Source organism: Cygnus atratus, chromosome 14 (assembly GCF_013377495.2).
Source record: "Cygnus atratus isolate AKBS03 ecotype Queensland, Australia chromosome 14, CAtr_DNAZoo_HiC_assembly, whole genome shotgun sequence".
Classification (NCBI taxonomy): domain Eukaryota; kingdom Metazoa; phylum Chordata; class Aves; order Anseriformes; family Anatidae; genus Cygnus; species Cygnus atratus.
The window spans coordinates 16,079,922-16,098,099 of record NC_066375.1 but is presented as its reverse complement, the minus strand read 5'-3'; the positions used below and the strand labels follow the sequence as shown (position 1 = coordinate 16,098,099).

The 18,178-nt window shown below is 40.3% G+C and overlaps 1 protein-coding gene across 1 annotated transcript in view; it reads left to right on the top strand.

Moving 5' to 3' along the window:
• TENM2 (teneurin transmembrane protein 2) overlaps positions 1–18,178 on the top strand; it is a 511,804-nt gene that overhangs the window by 333,719 nt on the left and 159,907 nt on the right. Inside the window, 2 exon segments of the mRNA XM_050713566.1 lie at positions 3,708–3,942; positions 17,014–17,252. Of these exon segments, the coding sequence (XP_050569523.1) occupies positions 3,708–3,942; positions 17,014–17,252 (474 nt within the window).

The following is an 18,178-nucleotide window of genomic DNA, read 5'->3' as shown; positions in this document are numbered from 1 at the left end:
AAAAGTGCCATTCTGCCTCTTTCTTAGCTGAATGTTACCTCTGTGCTAGCTAGCTTGATTTGTTTAATTGTTTTCTTGAATAAAACAACAGAGCAGAGCATTTTTTTTTCATACACTTTTAGCATTTTGGTTCTGATTAAACCCAAATAGCTTGTGCTTACTTCAAAGTTATTTAGATCAGACTTTGTATTCTCAGATTACTTAATTAGAAAATAATTTATCTTCAGTTAGCTTCCAACTTGCACGTGTTAAATGAAAAGCTGGTATTCTTGACTACAGCAAGATCTCTGCAGAATTGTATGTTGATTGTATGGTCATCAGGCCCTGATTTTTCAGAAGCAGTCATTTAATATGTACTAAAATTCATTAGAATTAGGTATTTTTGTCTATTTGTGGATTTAAATCACAATTGGAAAAAAAAAAGGGCAGAAACCAAAACATGGAGGGTACTGATGTTTTAGATTTCCAGTTCTGTGATTTTCTTTGTGTTTTTAAGAGACTTCTTAAGCCTTAAATGTTGGAGAATGGATAGTGTATTCTGGTGAAACCTCTAATTGATGTAATAATTCAGAAACAGCATAATTTCCTCAGCATTTTTCCCCAGGCAAATATTGGCAGCTGCTATATTAAAAAATAAAATCTCTTCCGTGATGTGAAAAGCTAGATGTGCTCCATCAGGTCACTTACTGTCTTTAAGCTCCCAAATACCAAAGCAATCAGCAAGAGGCCACAGAGCATGTCATATGGCAAGATACGTTGTGCCAGCCCTTCATGCTGCTGAGCTTTTATTACAGGACAAGTGATTTACTCCTCTGAACTTCTGAGCTTAACAGATTTCCAGGTACTGCTACTGAAGTTTTATTCTAGGCAAAGATGCTCACGAAGAAGCGCTTAGATGTTCAGATGTGAATCCAGTTTTATATCCATGGCAAGTTCAGTGGTATTCATTTTCTGCTTTTTATTTATTTAAACAAATTTACGAAGAAGCAGCATATTAAGATTTTAACTCTCGTATATACATAGGAGTGTGTCTGCGTGTTTCCTTGTTAGTATTTATATAGATATTAGATTTTATGTGTTTTAATATGTATATAAGCTATGCAATATCTATATAACTTTGATATTGGTATTTGATTTTTATTCTCTGTTAATTGCTACATTCATCTTGTGCCAGATGTTCTGAGGTTTTGCAGCTGTGGTATATGTTCAGTTACTTCTACAAAGTTTATTTTGTGTGGTACATTTTATATACTGTAGCTTGAATTATATATGGTAGCTATATATATGGTAGCATATGTATGGTAGCTTGAATTCCGTTCTTTCTTCTTTAGTTTTACAGAAATTGTACGGTAATAAGAGTGCACAGAGTTGTCTCACTTCTAAGAAGAGCCTCTATGATTTCGTAGTTGCAAGATTCAGAGTCTTTGTATAGCTGGCACTGCCGTGCCTCTCAGAACAAAACTTTTTTGTTCAACGTTTCCCTATTTATCCTCCAAAAGGACAGGCTGAATCAAAAGTCAGCTGAGAAGATAACGGAGCACACGTCTTTTAAAGTAGTTTTTCACACAAGGGCACACGTCTGTATTTTATCACTCATGAAGATCAATTTATTGAAATCCAAATCGACATGCTTTGTTTAAAGCCAGAACACAGACTTTAGGAGCGTAATTCCACTTAAGCTTCTATGCGTGTGGATATTGTCCAAACACATTTTCTTCCTGCTGTGTCTTACTCCACATGCTGTTTGGAAATGGCACAGGACCTAGCGTAGATTAGACATTTGATGTTTTAGGAGGTCCAAACGGGGCTTTTAAATGTTAACTTTGCTGGGCCAAACAGTCTCTTCCAAGCTTGTGGAAGAAATAGCCAAAGCAAGGACAGTAGGATGGCCAGGCCATGTGATGGCCCAAAATTTCAGGCTGTGTCCATGAAAGGCTTCTTTATGTTTAAAATAGGTGAATACCACAGGATGAGCATTCAGGCAAAAAGACTTTCAAGAAAGGTAAAGAAACTTCCGTGCAGATCGCAAGCAGTATATGAAGTATGCAGAATTTATTGTCATTCCCTTCTTAAAGTGTCTTGTCACAGGCCGACTTCTTGCCTTGTGCAAGTCCTGGTGAAACCTGTGTTTTCTTCTTCTTCTCCGGCATGTGCCTTTCCAGGCCCACAGAGGCATTTGAGAAGATGGAAGATCTCTCTCGGCATAGCCTCATGCAGGGGAGCCCGGCGGGCGCAGGCCAGGGGCCCCACTGCTGTGGGGCAGGCGGCGGGTGCGTGGCTGTGCTGGGCTGCAGGGAGGCAGCCAGGGCCTTCTCCCCTCTCAGACACCTCTCCTGATCCTGGGAGGGGTTTGGGTCCTAACTTCAGGAATCGGAGCCTGAAATTTGGCACCTATTTCAGTTCCTGGCTGTGTGGCCTGATTATCGCATGGGGTTAGTCCCACCCTTGAACAATAATTTTCCATGTTTTATTTTTTAAATATTGGCTTTAATTAATGTACAGTTAATTGAACATTTGAACAGTTTTTCTATACTTCATTGTTTCAAATGAAAATAGATCAGTCTAGCTGCAAGTGTTTTCTCCTCATGAAGCTTTCTTTTATTGTTTGATTCATTAAGTATAGAATGTGCTTCAGTTTCTAAAAACAAACATACATCATTATAATTTTGCTGATATTACTTTTTCTGATTATAGTTCACTAGAAAACTACAACTTGATATAATGACTAAAGCGTGCGGTTCGTAATCCACTTAGTATTTGTTTTTAATCATCTTTTGTGTTTTTTTATTAAAACTAAGTTATTGCAACATATGGAATTACATTTAAACATATTTACCATTCTGTGTTTATTTAGAAAAGTGACTATGCTAGAAAGATACCTCCTTATTCTATTTTCTACGCATGTTCTTTTTAATTTAATCCACTTGCCTTTATTGATTAGCAGAATTTATTTTCATTATCCATGCAAACTCAAAGAATGAGAAAAGTGTATAGCCTTCCTTATCTCCCCAAAACATCTCCTGTCATTTTTCGATGAAAGTGGTTGAAGGACTAGCATAATTTTCAGATCTTGATGTGTGTTTGTGGCATTGCTAAATACAAAAGAACAGGCCAAATCCTGGTCACATGTAAGAACATGAAAGATACCATCATTGCATTGTGCTGTCTTTTCAAATTTTGAGCTTAATCTTTCACTGGCACGAATACTGTTCCTTTGAAGCTGATGGGTAAACTAACAGTGAGTGAAAGCAGATTGAGATCTCTGATTAGGCTTTATAGAAGCATAAAGACCATATTCTCAAAAGCTATTTTTAATGCATTAAGGTTCACCTTCTTCAACTCCATGATAAAAACAGGGAGGAAAACACTCCTCCAGGTTGATGCACAGAACGGTTGAGCTTGACTGCTGTCCTGTTTCCTCCACCAAGAAGCCTTTTTCCAGAGAAAGACCAGTCTTTGAGAATATTGCAACTATACAGCCTCTAAATGCTGTTTGTATCTCTACTTGCTAATAATCTGTGATCTGATTTAACTTTGTTTTAGTAGCTACACATCCAAAAGGCACACAGGCGTAGTTTCCTGGTTGCAGGTGGTTTCTTCTTGTTGTTGTTGTCTGGTGTTTTTTTTTCTAGTCAATCGTCTCTTGGAAGTGCTGAAGAGAATAATACCTTCAACACAGTTGTGATTTATTTTTTTCTCCATTTCAGGCCCCTCAAACCATCACAGCCAGTCAACACTGAGGCCACCTCTTCCTCCTCCTCACAACCACTCGCTGTCCCACCATCACTCTTCCGCCAACTCCCTCAACAGGAACTCTCTCACAAACCGCCGCAACCAGATCCACGCGCCTGCTCCCGCACCCAACGACCTGGCCACCACTCCCGAGTCCGTGCAGCTCCAGGACAGCTGGGTGCTCAACAGCAACGTGCCACTCGAGACCAGGTGGGTCGTGGGGCTGGGAGTCCTGGGGTGCTCACATCCTGCAGCACACAGAGAAAACCACTTGACTACTGAGGAGAGGGGTTTTAATCCGCCTTGGGTCAGCGATGTGTTTGGCTGATACAACAGGGAGAGTTCCTCACATCAGAATATGTACAATACACATACTCTGATTTGCTTTGCATTGAAAGACAGGGAGGTGGACATCTTTCTGTCATTTCTCTGTCCTATTTTAAAGCATTTATTATTCATTTGGACAGTTCTTGTCTACTCAGCTAATGGTGCTAGAGTAGTATATCTTGCTCACAGGCTCAGGGAGAACTTGCGTATAAGTCATATTGACTGTGTTGCTGGAAAATTATGCATTTTGCCATTCCTGAGGTCACAAACAGAGTCCCATTTGCAATTATGCATTTTGGGAGACTTGAGAAACAATCCCAGATTCAAGACTGACAGTACTGTAATTTTCATTTATATTTCATCCAGTATGCAAGCTCATTTTAATCTCTTCTGTACGTGTTAACAGCCTGATGCCCATGGGGCAAACAGTTGCATATAAATTAAAAGGTGCAGCACTTCAGTCAGTCAAATGAATAAGTGCGTGCCTGGCAGGCTGTGGTTCTCTGTATTCTCGTTTGTGGTCATCTGGGGTGGGTGATGTATTTAACTTGCGCTTTGAATAGGAGAGCTGATCTCCCAGAATTTAAAATCAGCCATTGTGGGGCTGTTTGCAGGAACATGTGTTTGTGTCCTTGTTCACAGACACGAAGCAAAGTCCTTCTGTGATTGTCAGAGCAGGCTGGGCATTCACATGACACATGACGGCGCTGAAATTTGTATGTCTGAGGCTGCCCCTCTTGCTAATATGCTAGAAAGTTACTGAATTCTAGCAAATTCAGTTAAAAAAAAAATGTGAAAAATAAGGTTGCAGTAGGAATCTGTTCTTGCTTGCCTGGGGAGATAGATGGATATAAAAACAGGGAACACAGGTAGAGCAGCTGGACTGTGTGTAACAGTCTCCTGCAATGGTTATAGCTGTTTTGTTGTCACAGTTTTCTCGGTTGTTATGTTTCAGTCGCAGCCTTCAGGGAATTCAAGGCTGCTCTACCAGATTACACAAACAGTAGCCAGGCATGGTGTGGTTACCTCTCTGAGCAGTCTCAGCCCAGTCCTTTGAGTCTGATTACAGACTGACTTTTGGTTTGGAGCTGGGGAGAAGCTGGTACAGCTGTACTGAAACTGTGCACCAGTGGGTGTAGTGCCATGAGGAGAAAATGAGGCTGAAACACGAAGGGAGTTTGTGCTGCTACACCCAGCCCTGGGCTGCCCACAAGGGGCTTTATTCACATCATTCATTCACATTTATTCACTTGGCTAAAATAGCAAAACAAATGCTATGAAGAAGAGGTGGGTATGAAAAGTAAATACAAGTTAGTTGAAGCATGAGATGTCCAGAAACAAAAAGGAAGGGGATTCCTTCTTACTGAAGGTTTTGGAGCTAACTCTGGCCAAAAGGTTTGGTGTTCTGAATTTGTTATTTATCACTAAGAACCACAGGATGAAGTTGTTGAAGCTATTCAGCCTGGGCCAGTTGGTGCTGTGTTCATTGCCCAATATTAGAACAATGCTTTTAATTCTGGTTTCATATGAAGTCATTCTCAGGTACAACAGTAGCTGTAATATAATTTCTGATGTCTTAACATTGTCCCAATTTACATTTATAGGAAGGGAATTCCTCAGGTTATTTGCAAGATGATTCTCTGTCATAATACTGGCATCCCCAAGAACCAGACCTGGGCTGTCTGAGTTTCCTTCTTCCATGTTCTGATTTTGTGCCTGTTCCCTGTCAGTGGAGTTTTATCAGTTCCAGTAATAACTTTGGACCTTCTCCTTTTCTGTTTTATATCACAAACTCTCAGAGAATACATGTGTATTCATGTTGCTGACCAAAGCAATGCTGTTAGTTTTGGAGGCCGCAAGATACCTGGCAGCTAATTGGAGTTTCCCGTAGTTGCGTTTGTCAGAAGCAAACATTGAGATGTCAGAGAGCCTCCTGACAGGACCGCCGCCTTCTAAGACTCTTCCAGAGGTGCTTCAGGATCGATTTTCTTTTTTTCTGAAATTGCACACCTGACAGGACTTGATGACAAGTTTCATCACAAGAATATTAACTCAAAAGATGATGACTTTTTTCTGTTTTGCAGTGTGTTTTGCTGAAATTGATGCCTGCAGAATCACTGGAGACTTTCCAAATTAGCCTGTAACTCTTTCTCTTTACTCTAAATTCATACCCGTAGCCACAAAAACCAATGACACCTTTTTGCTAAGTTGTTAGTTCAGCCTGTATTTTTCCGTTCTGCTTTGATGTGAGCACTGATCCCACATAACAGTGCCTCTTCCCAGAGTACTGCACCCGAATGTTTTTCCCTGTTGGCAGTTTGTTAATCTCAGCAGCAGAGTGCTTTGGAGACAAAGCCACAGCTGACAGCGGCTGCTTTATCAGGACAGACTTTCTCAACTTTGTTTTCACCTTTTGGTAACCTTCAGCAGATTCTGCTCTTGGCCGAAAACAATATGCGAATGGTCACATTACTATGAAACGGAAAGTGGTACCTGAGCTGTCTGAAGGGAATACTTTATGTCAGCACTACAAAAATCAGATCACAATTTAGATTCCAGATGTCTCTTTATCTAACAGTGCCAAGCACTGAAATCATCGAGCATGGCAATGTGTGTCTGAATATTGTTATTTTTTTCTGCTAAGAATGTTTTTCTCTTCTTTCCTTTGCCATCTTAGGCAGTCTGGGCTAAATACACAGACTGCTTGGAGACAGCACATTTTCCAAATGCATCCTTTCTCCATCTCTTGTTTCAATATTGATTCTGGAGGAGTTAATCACATTTGTTTTATTTTCTATGATGTAAATTAAAATTGGTGTGGTGTTTGTTTGTTTTTAAATGAGGCTCTTGATTCGATACAAACATAAACATGAAACGTGTTCATGAAATACTCAATTTTTAATTACTTTTCAGATGACAAAGTAAGTAAATTTAAAGTAAATATGAAGCTCCCAGGTCTCTATTCTTGCATACTACAGCATGCATGTGATACTCAGACCAGGTATAAATATATGCATAAATAAATAAATTAGGAAATTAGAAACCATGGTGCTAATAGTATTTGAAAGACTGCACCGGGAACAGGCAAAGCCGAGACAGCTTAAAGGGTCCAGGGACAGTGCAAGAGGTGGCCTGGGGCCAGGATCCACCCAGGGATCCCAAGCAGGAGCAGAAGAAGCTGGGGTCAGAGATAGGGCTGGAGCCGAGGCTGCAGTATGGGGCCAAAGGGTCCATGCAGGAGGCAAGCGACCCACAGAGCCAAGCTGGAACCCATCAGGAGCTCCTGGGACTGTGAGGGGCTGGGGCAGCCCAGGTGAGGCTGTTTGGGGCCAGAGAGGAGGATCAGCCCCCAAAGGCTGATAAATCAGGCCAGCTTCCAACTTGAAAACACCACTTCAGAAAATTGATCTTCACCGGTGGTACATGTCATCAGCAATTAGTTCCTATCACTCTCTGTAATTATCCCTACATCTACAAATGGTTGGTTCTTGGGAAGATTATCCTGAACTAGCTGTGAGGGCACAGACCCAGGAGCTGGTGGGCTGATGGCTGCAGACCTTAATGGCTGTGGAAGTAAAAGTCTCTATTTACCCTTTGTGTCTCTTTAACATAATTATGCTTAGCTGTCTTGCAGTAGGTGGTTGCTTTTGGTGGAGTTAAAATATTGTAAAATGCTTATACAGAGTTCTTAGTTGTGCTGTTTTGGTGTGTTTAGGTCTGGTTCAAGGCAAGCAAATGTGGATTGTATTTTACCTGGTCTGCTGCTGCTTTATGGCTGCAACAGGGCCTTGCTTTGGCTGCATAATTGTTCCGTTCCCTTTGAAATTAGGGTCCATAATGGAAGGGTTGAAATATCTTTGACTAAGGATGCAGGAATGTATCACTGTAGCATATCATGATGCTATTTTTATGGTTCATTTCTGCAGTACTTAACTGCTTTACCTTTAGGCTCAAAGCTGCTGTTTAATGCTCTTTAACTTTTATTGTCCTCTTGCAGTCTGTTTCAAACCATCTACTCCTCCTCCTTTCCAAAGTGCTGGTTTCTACATTTTGCAGTTAAGAGGTGTTCCTTTATTGCTTCTTTAATCATTGCTTTCAATGAGGATGAATGATGAAAGTACTACCTTTGAACATCCCGGTGTGGGTCTCATTACCTCCAGACAGCTAGAGAGGCAGCACTCTGCTTTACAGGTTGAAATGGTTTGAGGGCTTCTTTATCACAGAGCACGGGGAGAAAAGTATGGCTTTGCAGGAAAGGTTTGCATCACTCTTTGCACTGTAAGGTTCATCCCTGGGATGGGAACCTCGCACAGGGCCATCTGCAGATGCCAGTCAAAATGAAATGACTCATAAATGAGGATAACAGAAGAGCTTTCACGGATGGATATTTGTCTAAGATTGCCTAATGTACTAATGTCTGTTCCTGTGCCTCATATTGATGTTAATTAATTTAGTTGGTACCATTATAATTAATAATACTTAAACCAAAAGGAAAAAAGATGAAATTAAATAGAAATTAGTCTTATTATTTAATCTCATAATTAGTCTCATACTTAAAATATTTTCAATCAAAATCTTTTAGCTGTAAAGATAATTTCGTATGTATGCTTCTAGTTTCTTTGAGCTAGCTCATAACTATTTTTTACTAGGCTTCAGTGAAGAATATAACATACCAACATTTCTCCTGAAATACAGGAGAAACAATAATGGCCACTCTTCTGGTGATTATGAAATCCCTGTTTCCTTAGAAAATCTTGTGGGCCGTTGAACAAAAGCAGTGGTCTAAATTTGGCGTCATTTAAGCAAAGTTCAATTTAAAGATTGAACAATGTGTAAAAATTAGCCCTAAAAAAGTGATGTTGCTGCTTCAAATATTTGTCTGTTCCTGGGGTTCAAGCTATCTTTCTTTGCAAGTCTGATTCCAACATAGTCACCGTGTGGGGTGAGCCTGAAGGGGGAGAGTAAAGACAGAAATGGGAGAAAAATGGATGGAGTAGCAACAATAGCTGTATCCCAGTTTGCACCAATGAAGTGCGTGAACCCACAATCGCAGAGCATCACAGCAGTGAAACATCTCTGCCCAGTGTTTTTGTAGCTGCAACCTTTGCGGCAGTGAAGAAGAAAACATAGTATGTGGTGGCTATGCACAGGCTAGAGCAGGCATTGCAAAAAAGCCAAGGACAGAGTAGGAGAAGAGCAGGATTTAGTGCTGAGAAATTTATTTTAGAAAAATTAAATATGTGAAATGTTGTTAATACTGAAGTCAGATGCTGTATGAAGACGGTGTCAAGATCAGCCACAGAACTTCTGAACAGAATATGTAAACTTGAAGTTTCTGACTGTGTACAAACTCCAAGTTGCGGCTGCTCTTGACAATTGCCTATTTTGAATAATGTCTCAATATTTTGATATCTTTACACATGATGTAAAATGTTTTGGAACAAAACACTGAAAAATCTCTTTTCCTTTTGTTAATGCAAATTTCTAGTATGTATCAGGTACAGCAAACAACTGCTTGAAACAGTGAAATATCTCCTCCCTCTGATTTTGCTTTGTCTTAGGTGGCCTTCTCTTACCAGCTACTTACACTATAAGACTACAGGCACGTATGCTACAGCACCTCGGTCCTCCTGAGTTTGAGGGCTGGGGAAAGAACTGAAACTTTTGTTTGCTTGTTCCTGCTTCAGAAGGTTGCAGGAAAGTTGCGTAGACTTTCCACGTAAATGGGATCTGCGTAGAGAGATTCTGGACTTATCTGAAAATCAAAAGCATTTTGAAGAGGCAGTAAAGCACAGTCAAAAGCATCCACAGAGACTTCATGTACATTTGGGCCATGTACTTGGAGGAATTCCATAAACATTGTTGAAAGGTCATTTTTAGCAGGCTGATCTAGTGCTGTTTTCATAACAACTGTAAACTCTGATAAGAGATGAAAAAAGGGTGGAGAGAAACACTGCAAAAGCAAGATATTTACTGATGGTTCTGAAAATCTGTGTAACGTACTCCTACTCACAAACACACAAACTGGAAGTTTTTACAGATTGCAGATAATTGCATGTTGTCATGATCTTGTTGGTTTGCATTTTAAGTTTTGAGTTGTGTAGAATGAACAGGCAGCATGAATGGCTGCACAGGAAGAAACAGGTATATTTAGGATGTTGCTTTTTGTTTTTGGTGGCTTTTTAATCCCAAATGATGTGATTTAGGATTCTATTTTCTACATTTACATGTAGACTGATAACAAAATTATTTTAGAGACTTGAGTTTCTTATTATAACATTTTATTATTTATAGACTCGAATGGCTTATTAATTTAGCCCTGTTGCTAGTGCTTTTTCTTTATTTCTAGTTAAGTGAGTAGCTGAATTAAGAGATAGTGAAGAGCTTACATGTGTGCCTTTTAAAATAGAAGTGCTTTGAAAATTAGTTCATTAATTGATGCAGAAAGCTAAAAATTAACAGACCTATTGAAATGCAAAATGCTGTTGTCATTATTATCATTAGTGGAATAACAAATGTAGGCATTATTGGATTTCATCACTTTGACTGTACTTTGCAGCACATTTCTCAGAACTTTAGGGCAGAAATGATACAATTTTTTCCACTTAAGAATTTAGAGGTTCTATAGTTTGAGCTGAATCAGCATTGTCGAAATAGTTCCAAATCTGCATTATTGATCCTACTCTCTCTCCCTTTTAATGTAAGTACATATGTGGAGTGACTGATTTTCTGTGTTTATATCTGTAGCTATTTCTCTTATTTTTTCCCAGGTGTTAGTTAGCAGTTTCATTTTTGCATAACGGGAGAATAAAAAACAGTGCAGATTTTAATAGTTGCATTATGCAACAAGGAAGGTGTCAGCTTGGCTTAAGTAAAGATTCATCTGATAGGTAAGTAGGAAAAACTGTTAGCACCTTGCTTCTGGGTCGGTCTGTCAGTCTTCAGCTGGGCTTAAAGAGACTCTGCAGGAAAGATACACACAAATTTAAAGGGTGAAGTAATTATTTATTGGCTAACTCAGGCAAAAGGTGACTAGGATTTCAGCTGGCAGGCTAAGTGCCGGCATGCCCACAGGCTGTTGTAGGGCACCCTGAGTTGTTTTTGGACAGGAACCAGTCAGGAAGGTGAGGGGTAGCCCCTGCGGCTCCATGGTTCTGCTGAGCTCTGTGTGCCACCAGCTCCACCACACCAACACTTCAACCCAGTTGTCCTTACTGGCCTTGCTGTTCTTTTCCCTTAATATTTTATGCCTTCCCATGTTGGTGTTCTCCCTCTCACATTCTTGAGCTCCTAATGATCCCCATCGCAACAATGCTTCTTTCCGTAGTTTACAGCTTCTCTTTCCATAGGCTCTCTCAGCTTTTTGTCACATCTTGTCGGCTTTCTGAGCAGCCCAGGCCCCGGTGATGCTGCTGGGCTGTATCATGCTTTGTGCTTCCGAGACCAGCAGCAAGAGCCCCAGGAGGGTATTGTCAAGGGCAGCTCCAGCAGGGTCATGAGTTGGAGTGGGTTATAAAAGCTCACCCAACAATATCTTAATTAACATCCTTAAGATCAAATGCAGGTTGTCTTGTAAAAAGGTATCCAGTACAAAGCTAATGCTGTAGCTGGGATACAATACGAATGTTTTGCCTTTTTTACCTACTCTGTTTTGGATTGCAGCTTTGTGAACGTTGCCTGTTTGTTTTGATTTAAGAACATGACAGATCAGGGTTCCTAAAGGCTGGCACCTGCCTTCTTGTCCAACATGCCACCTTCCTGCAAGGCAGCTTTCAATTACTGTGCTTTTGTGTGTCCAACTGTGTCTTTGAGAGTGCAGAAACACTGGTGACAAGCTGGTCTGGTACTTACGGCAACACATGACACTGCGTTTTTAGAAGATGTAGTCTCAGGATGTGAAGAACCCAGCCTTCAAGGAATCACAACCCCTTCCAAGGCTGGAAGCCAGTGGTAGAGTTTGGCTGGAGGCTGGGCAGCTGCTGCCATGTTCATAGTTGCATGGCAGTGTCTAGAAGTGAAAGAAGTGTTACCCTGGTATTGATGTGTCTGTTCTGAATTACTGCAGAATTGTTTTATTATTAAATTATTGGCACGCTTCTATGAAGTGTCCACTTCATTGATATATGTGTCTATTTTAAATTGCTCTCCATTGAAAATATATCTATAATCACAGAATATCCTGAGTTGGAAGGGACCCCCAAGGATCATCAAGTCCAACTCCTGGCACCACACAAAAAAACAGACCGTGTGTCTGAGAGCATTGTCAAAATGCTTCTTGACCTCCAGCAGGCTCAGGGCCGTGACCACTGCCCTTGAGGAGCCTGTCCCAGTGCCTGACCACCTTTCCCTAACCCCCAGCCTGACCCTCCCCTGTCCCTGCTCCATGCCATTCCCCCGGGTCCTGTCTCTGTCCACAGAGAGCAGAGCTCAGCGCCTGCCCCTCCGCACCCCTCGTGAGGGAGCTGCAGGCTGCCATGAGGCCTCCCCTCAGCCTGCTCTGCTCTTGGCCGAACAAACCACGGGACCTCAGCTGCTCCTTGCACGTCTTGCTCTCCAGACACATCACCATCTTCATAGCCCTCCTTTGGACACTCCCTAATAGTTTTATGTCCTTCTGATACTGTGGTGCCCAAAACCACACACAGTACTGGAGGTGAGACCGCACCAGAGTAGAGCAGGACAATCCCTTCCCTTGACCATCCAGCAGTGCCGTGCCTGATGCACCCCAGGACAAAGTTGGCTCTCCTGGCTGCCAGGGCCCACTGCTGGCTCATGTTCAACTTGCCACAACCAGAACCCCCAGACCCCTTTCTCCAGGGCTGCTCTCCCACCTCCCGCAGTCACCTCCCACTCAGAAATCACTCAAACTTCATTTGGGGAAGGATTGAGAGACCCAAGCAACCAGGTCTTGCACCACTCTGACCCTCAGAGTTCCTTGTTAGCATAAAAGGCATTAGAACAGTTTATAGTTTTCTTCAGTCTTTCGTTTCTTTTTGTATGAAAGTAAGAAAACTGACGTTAAACTTTGCTGTCTGAATTTGGCAGATGCTTTGAGGCTTTCATTGACACAAAATGTCCTGTGGCTACTCTTTTGGAGAAGGGCTTAGAAGACTAGATTTTTTTTTTCCCCAGTAAAAGCCAGCATGTTATGCTCCACATTTCGTTATGTTTTTTCTGCAGTGAAAAAAGTCACAAAAATGTCACACAAAATTATAGATGGATGTGATTTTTATCACAGCTTAAAGATCATTTCTAAGTCCTTGAACCAATAAATTGAGCTGTTAACTATTCTCGTGGTACGTATCTTTTCTATTTATTAATTGCTTTTAAAAACCCTAGAATGAAAAAGACAATTTAAGCATTACAGCTCTCCGTATTTCTTTTTTTCATAAAGAATGAGCTTAGGATGGTATGAGGAGTGAAGGAAGCAATTTCTGTTAAAGTATCTTGTTCTTCCTTTCTATTACAGTTTTTCATCACAAAAAATGATATATTTTTTTCTCGACTGATTCTTGCAGCGTGCTGCCATGACAATCTGGCCAGAAAAGACCGGGGGGGGGAAGATTGTTCTCTCAAAGAATATGGAAGTTAATACAGTCTCTGTCAGACCACTATTCCCTGAATGCCAGAGGTCCTTTTGACCTGTGGGAAAATAAATGCTATAGAGAGCTCTGAATTAATGAAGAAAGCAAAATATAGCTTTTTCCATTTACCAGTAGTCCACAGAACCGTGGTCGAATGTCTCCTTGCAAGCTCCGCTTTCACAGATGTCACCTCTCTGCTGGTGCTGTACCGCGTGTAAGGAAGCGCTCCCTGCTCTGCCGAGGCCCCTGCACGGGAGCAGAGCAGTGGCAGCACACGGCTTGGGGCAAGGCCCCCCAGGGAGCTGCAGGGTGCTTAGGGGAGAGCTCTGAGCAAGCTGTGGTATTAGTTTATTTTCTGCGAGCAGCATGCAAACTCCATCCATACCTTTTGTGGATGTTTAAGTTACTGAATCATTGCATGCTGATGATGGTGTTTTGCAGTTTTCTAGTGTAGGAATGTCTTTATGATGCAAAGAAATTAGACTGTTCTAAGATTAGCAAATTTATTCCCATGCTTTCAAAATTTAACTTCAGCCCTCATTTAAATCAAAGTATTAATGCTAAGTGAGGTGGTAAATGTGTTTTTCCTTACAGTACTTGATAGGTGAACAGTTAAGACACAGAATGTAGAGTTTATTTAATTCTAACATGGAATCTATTTGAAATTAAGTGAATGGGTGCAACTAAGATAATATCTTTCCATAAGCAGTCATTGTACAATACCTCGTGGCCTTACCTCTGAGGGACCATAATTAATGTTGATAAATGCTCATGTTCTTTCTTTGCAGCTTTGGTCCACAGACAATTGGTTGTACCAGAGCATGTCAAATCCCACGCAGAAATATAGCTATAGATCATTGGTTTTAGGGATAGAGTTGAGACAAGTCAATTTATTTCCATTAGAAGCTGAATCTAGACTTAAAACTCTGGGGGGTTGCAAGTACTTTGTCCGTTATGTTCTCAGTCATTCTGGTGTGCGCTGCTGTAACCTTGGGTGTTTCTGCTAATCTGGTCTCCAGCTTCTGAACGCAGTGCCAGTTTTCCAAAATGGCTTGGTGGGTGGTATTTACCATATCTTAACATATTTGCCTTTTTTTAATATCTTCTGAAGATGTAATTATTGTACTTTAGTAATGCATGGCTATCTTCTAATCTTTGCCACTTTGTCAGAGACCCTCATACAGACATGGTAAACTTTCAGCTTTTGAAATACATGGATAAGGAGTTGCAGCTGTGACAAAACTGTTTATTCAATTATTTTTATTGTTTTTTTGCTTTGGGAATGAAATATTTCCACAGATCTATTTCTCTCAGCCTTTTTTGCTTCTATCAAGTTCTGAGCAGTTTTAACAATATAATAGAAGTCATGTTTGCGTGTATAAATATTTTGATTTTCTTTATATACTTTATCTCAAAGTGGACCATGGTGGAACTATTTTCTTCTACTTTTTTTATTTCTTCTCACATGAAATAGTACATGATTGGCATGTCCTATTAAAGCATATCTAGATATTCATTAATTCATTTTTGGTGGGAGCAGAGTTTCATTATATATCTGAGTTTACTTTAACAATGCTTTATATTAAAATTTCTGTTGGTACTGCAGCTGCCTTCTTGGCTGAAGAGCACATAAAATTCCTGGGTTAAAAACCTTGACATTTCAGATAAAGACAGTGCCAAGGACCGCCATTTCCACTTTAATTCTGTGATTTCCTGCTTTGGGGCAGGAAAAGAAAGAACTGTAAGAACTGCCTGTTGTGGGACCCTGAAGTCCAAACCTGAAAGGCTCACTTGAGCATGGGGGCCTGGGCTGAGGCAGATGCAGCTGGCATGAAGGAGAGGTGAGCCTGCCTGCCTGCAACCTGCATCCGATCAGCATCACCACAGCTCTCCCTTCTGTCCACCCATCCTTCCTCTAGCTCGGTGCCACTTCAGTCCTTGGGTCCTGTCACAGAGGGGCACTGTGCTCCCAGCACCACAGAGCCAGCAGAACGGCCTAAAACTGCTTCTGCTAACAAGTGTCAGCCAGGCTTTAATTAATCTGCTTGAGTTACTTAGGCTTTAAAAGCCACTTCTGATTGTGTGCCTGTGTCTGAATGTTTTTCTGTGGTGTCTCCAGAGCACAAAGAAAAAGTTATGAAAGTGAATACTACTACTTCCATAGGTGGCTGAAACGCTTTCTGAAGTAAACTAGAATTTTGTTGATTGTTGTGTGGGATGTACAAGGTCATTTAGGGCCTCTAAGAGAAAGGGAAAACCAAAACAAACAAAAAAAGTCAAACGAAATGATTTATAATATTCATGAAAGGACTTTATAAACGACTACCCTAAAAAAAAATGGTGTATTTTCAGTGGCCTTCTTGAAGACCACTGCCTTTATTCTCTGCTCCTCTTTTTATCATTACTAGGAACATGCTGGTAGTCAGCTCTTCCTGACTAGGAAAAGAGAAGTTAATCTGGAGGAGCCAGGCTTCTGAATGGCTTTCTCCATTTTCTGTGTCTGGAACCAAGTTGGCAGCATTTTATGAGAATTCGTTGGGTAGTATATGCCATCCCTTATTTTCTTCTTAGCAAGTGTCTGGGCAGTTGAAGTCTGAGAAATCTTTTTTTTTTTTTTTTTTTTTCTGCTAAGTCTTGTAATTCTGATGATAGTTTTAGCTGTTCAAACCAAAACTCCATAGCATTTTTTTTAAAAGGTGGTTAGTTCTAATTCTGGTAAAATACCTTCCTACAAGACTATTGTGCTTCTTAATTTTTTTTTTTCTGGCAGCTTCTTCCAAGGCTGTTAATGAAACTCACTTTTATTTATTTATTTATAGGTTTTAGAATATTTTCTGGGTATTACTATCCTACAGGGAAATTATCTAAATATGTGAATTCAGAAAGGATGTTTTCTTGTAAAGTGAAATGTTCTGTTGAACTAACAAACTTACAGGTATTTCGTAATGGAACTAGTCGTTTAGTCCTATTCAAACTCAGGCAAAAAGGAATCGACAGTGATGTCACATCTGAATATGACTCCATTACCAGACTGCTCCCACTTCTTCCAGACACAGTCTCAACATACTCAAAGACATTAATTCATCATGTTGATGTTTTAGCTAGTATCTGGTCAAACTGCATCTAATCATGGAAAGGATAAGAAGATATCCTGACAGCAGACATCCCAACGCAGTGTTTTAGCGATAGTTGTTAGGCTTTGGTGTCAAAAAGATTGTGAGAGTGTTCATTCTCCCTACTTCTTCAGACAAAATCATTTTACTATTTTTGTTGAATTTAATGCATTATGGCAGCTGGGAAAGAATGAGATGATATTTCTTAACTACAAGACTTTGTGTTTTAAACTATCATTCAATTTTTTGTTTTTCAGGCATTTCTTGTTTAAGACATCTTCTGGAACGACTCCACTGTTCAGTAGCTCTTCTCCTGGCTACCCACTGACCTCAGGAACAGTTTATACTCCACCTCCCAGGCTGTTACCTAGAAATACATTCTCCAGGAATGCGTTCAAGCTGAAAAAACCCTCCAAATATTGTAGCTGGAAATGTGCTGCTTTATCTGCAATTGCTGCTGCAGTCCTGCTTGCCATCCTGCTAGCATATTTCATAGGTAAGACTGTGTTTTCTCTGTCAAATCACATGGCTATGTCAGCAAATGAGGCTTCAGCAGATGAAAGGTTGGTTTAATCTGTTTCACAAATCTGTGTAGTTACTAAGCAAAGAAAATTGTTATTCTTCATATTGATTAATGAGAAAAATACGATTCTCAAGTCCTGTTCACCGTGATAACCGGAGTGAGAGCAAGAAGTCAATTCAGGATCCTCAGTGAGCCGTGTTAATTTTAGGTGTCATGGGTACACAAAAGAGGCTGATATAATTTGGATTTTTTTGGATGTACTACCCTATGTTGAAAATATTTGGAAAAAATTGTGCTAGGTAGTAAATCCGTAAGAGTAACAGAAGCTACTGGTGTTTGAATTCAAGTATTACTATAGTGTGCTGCATTTAGAGAAAAAACACAAAATCATTTTGGTAAGTCTCTGTATCTGTTGGCATGCCTAAATTCCTATAGGTCTTAGGCCTGACTAATAGATAAAGCTATTTGGTGTGCTGTTGTTTTCAATATTCCACCCATCCTTAGTGTTTTATAAGGAGAATTCAAAATTTTGTGCTTATTTTCTTTGATTAGCATATTAATAATAACCACACTAGGTTCTATTCTTTTATGTTTTTTTTCAAATTTTTTAAAAATGCTCCCGTTTTTTATTTTTTTCCCCCAATATCCTTCTCATTGTCTGTTGCTTTGGAGGTTTTTCAAAGGGTCTACAACAGTTAGATGTGTATTTTGTACCTTTTACAGTGCCTTAACAATACATTGATGATAAGGACATGCTGCACAAACTTTCTAGCTTCCATAAGTAAATGGCAAAAATATGGTAGCTTGTCAATGTTTTCTGTAAATACTTTCCAGACCTGTGAAGATTGTTTTTTCAGTTCATTTTTGAAACTCTGTGCTGATATTAATATGTTGCTACC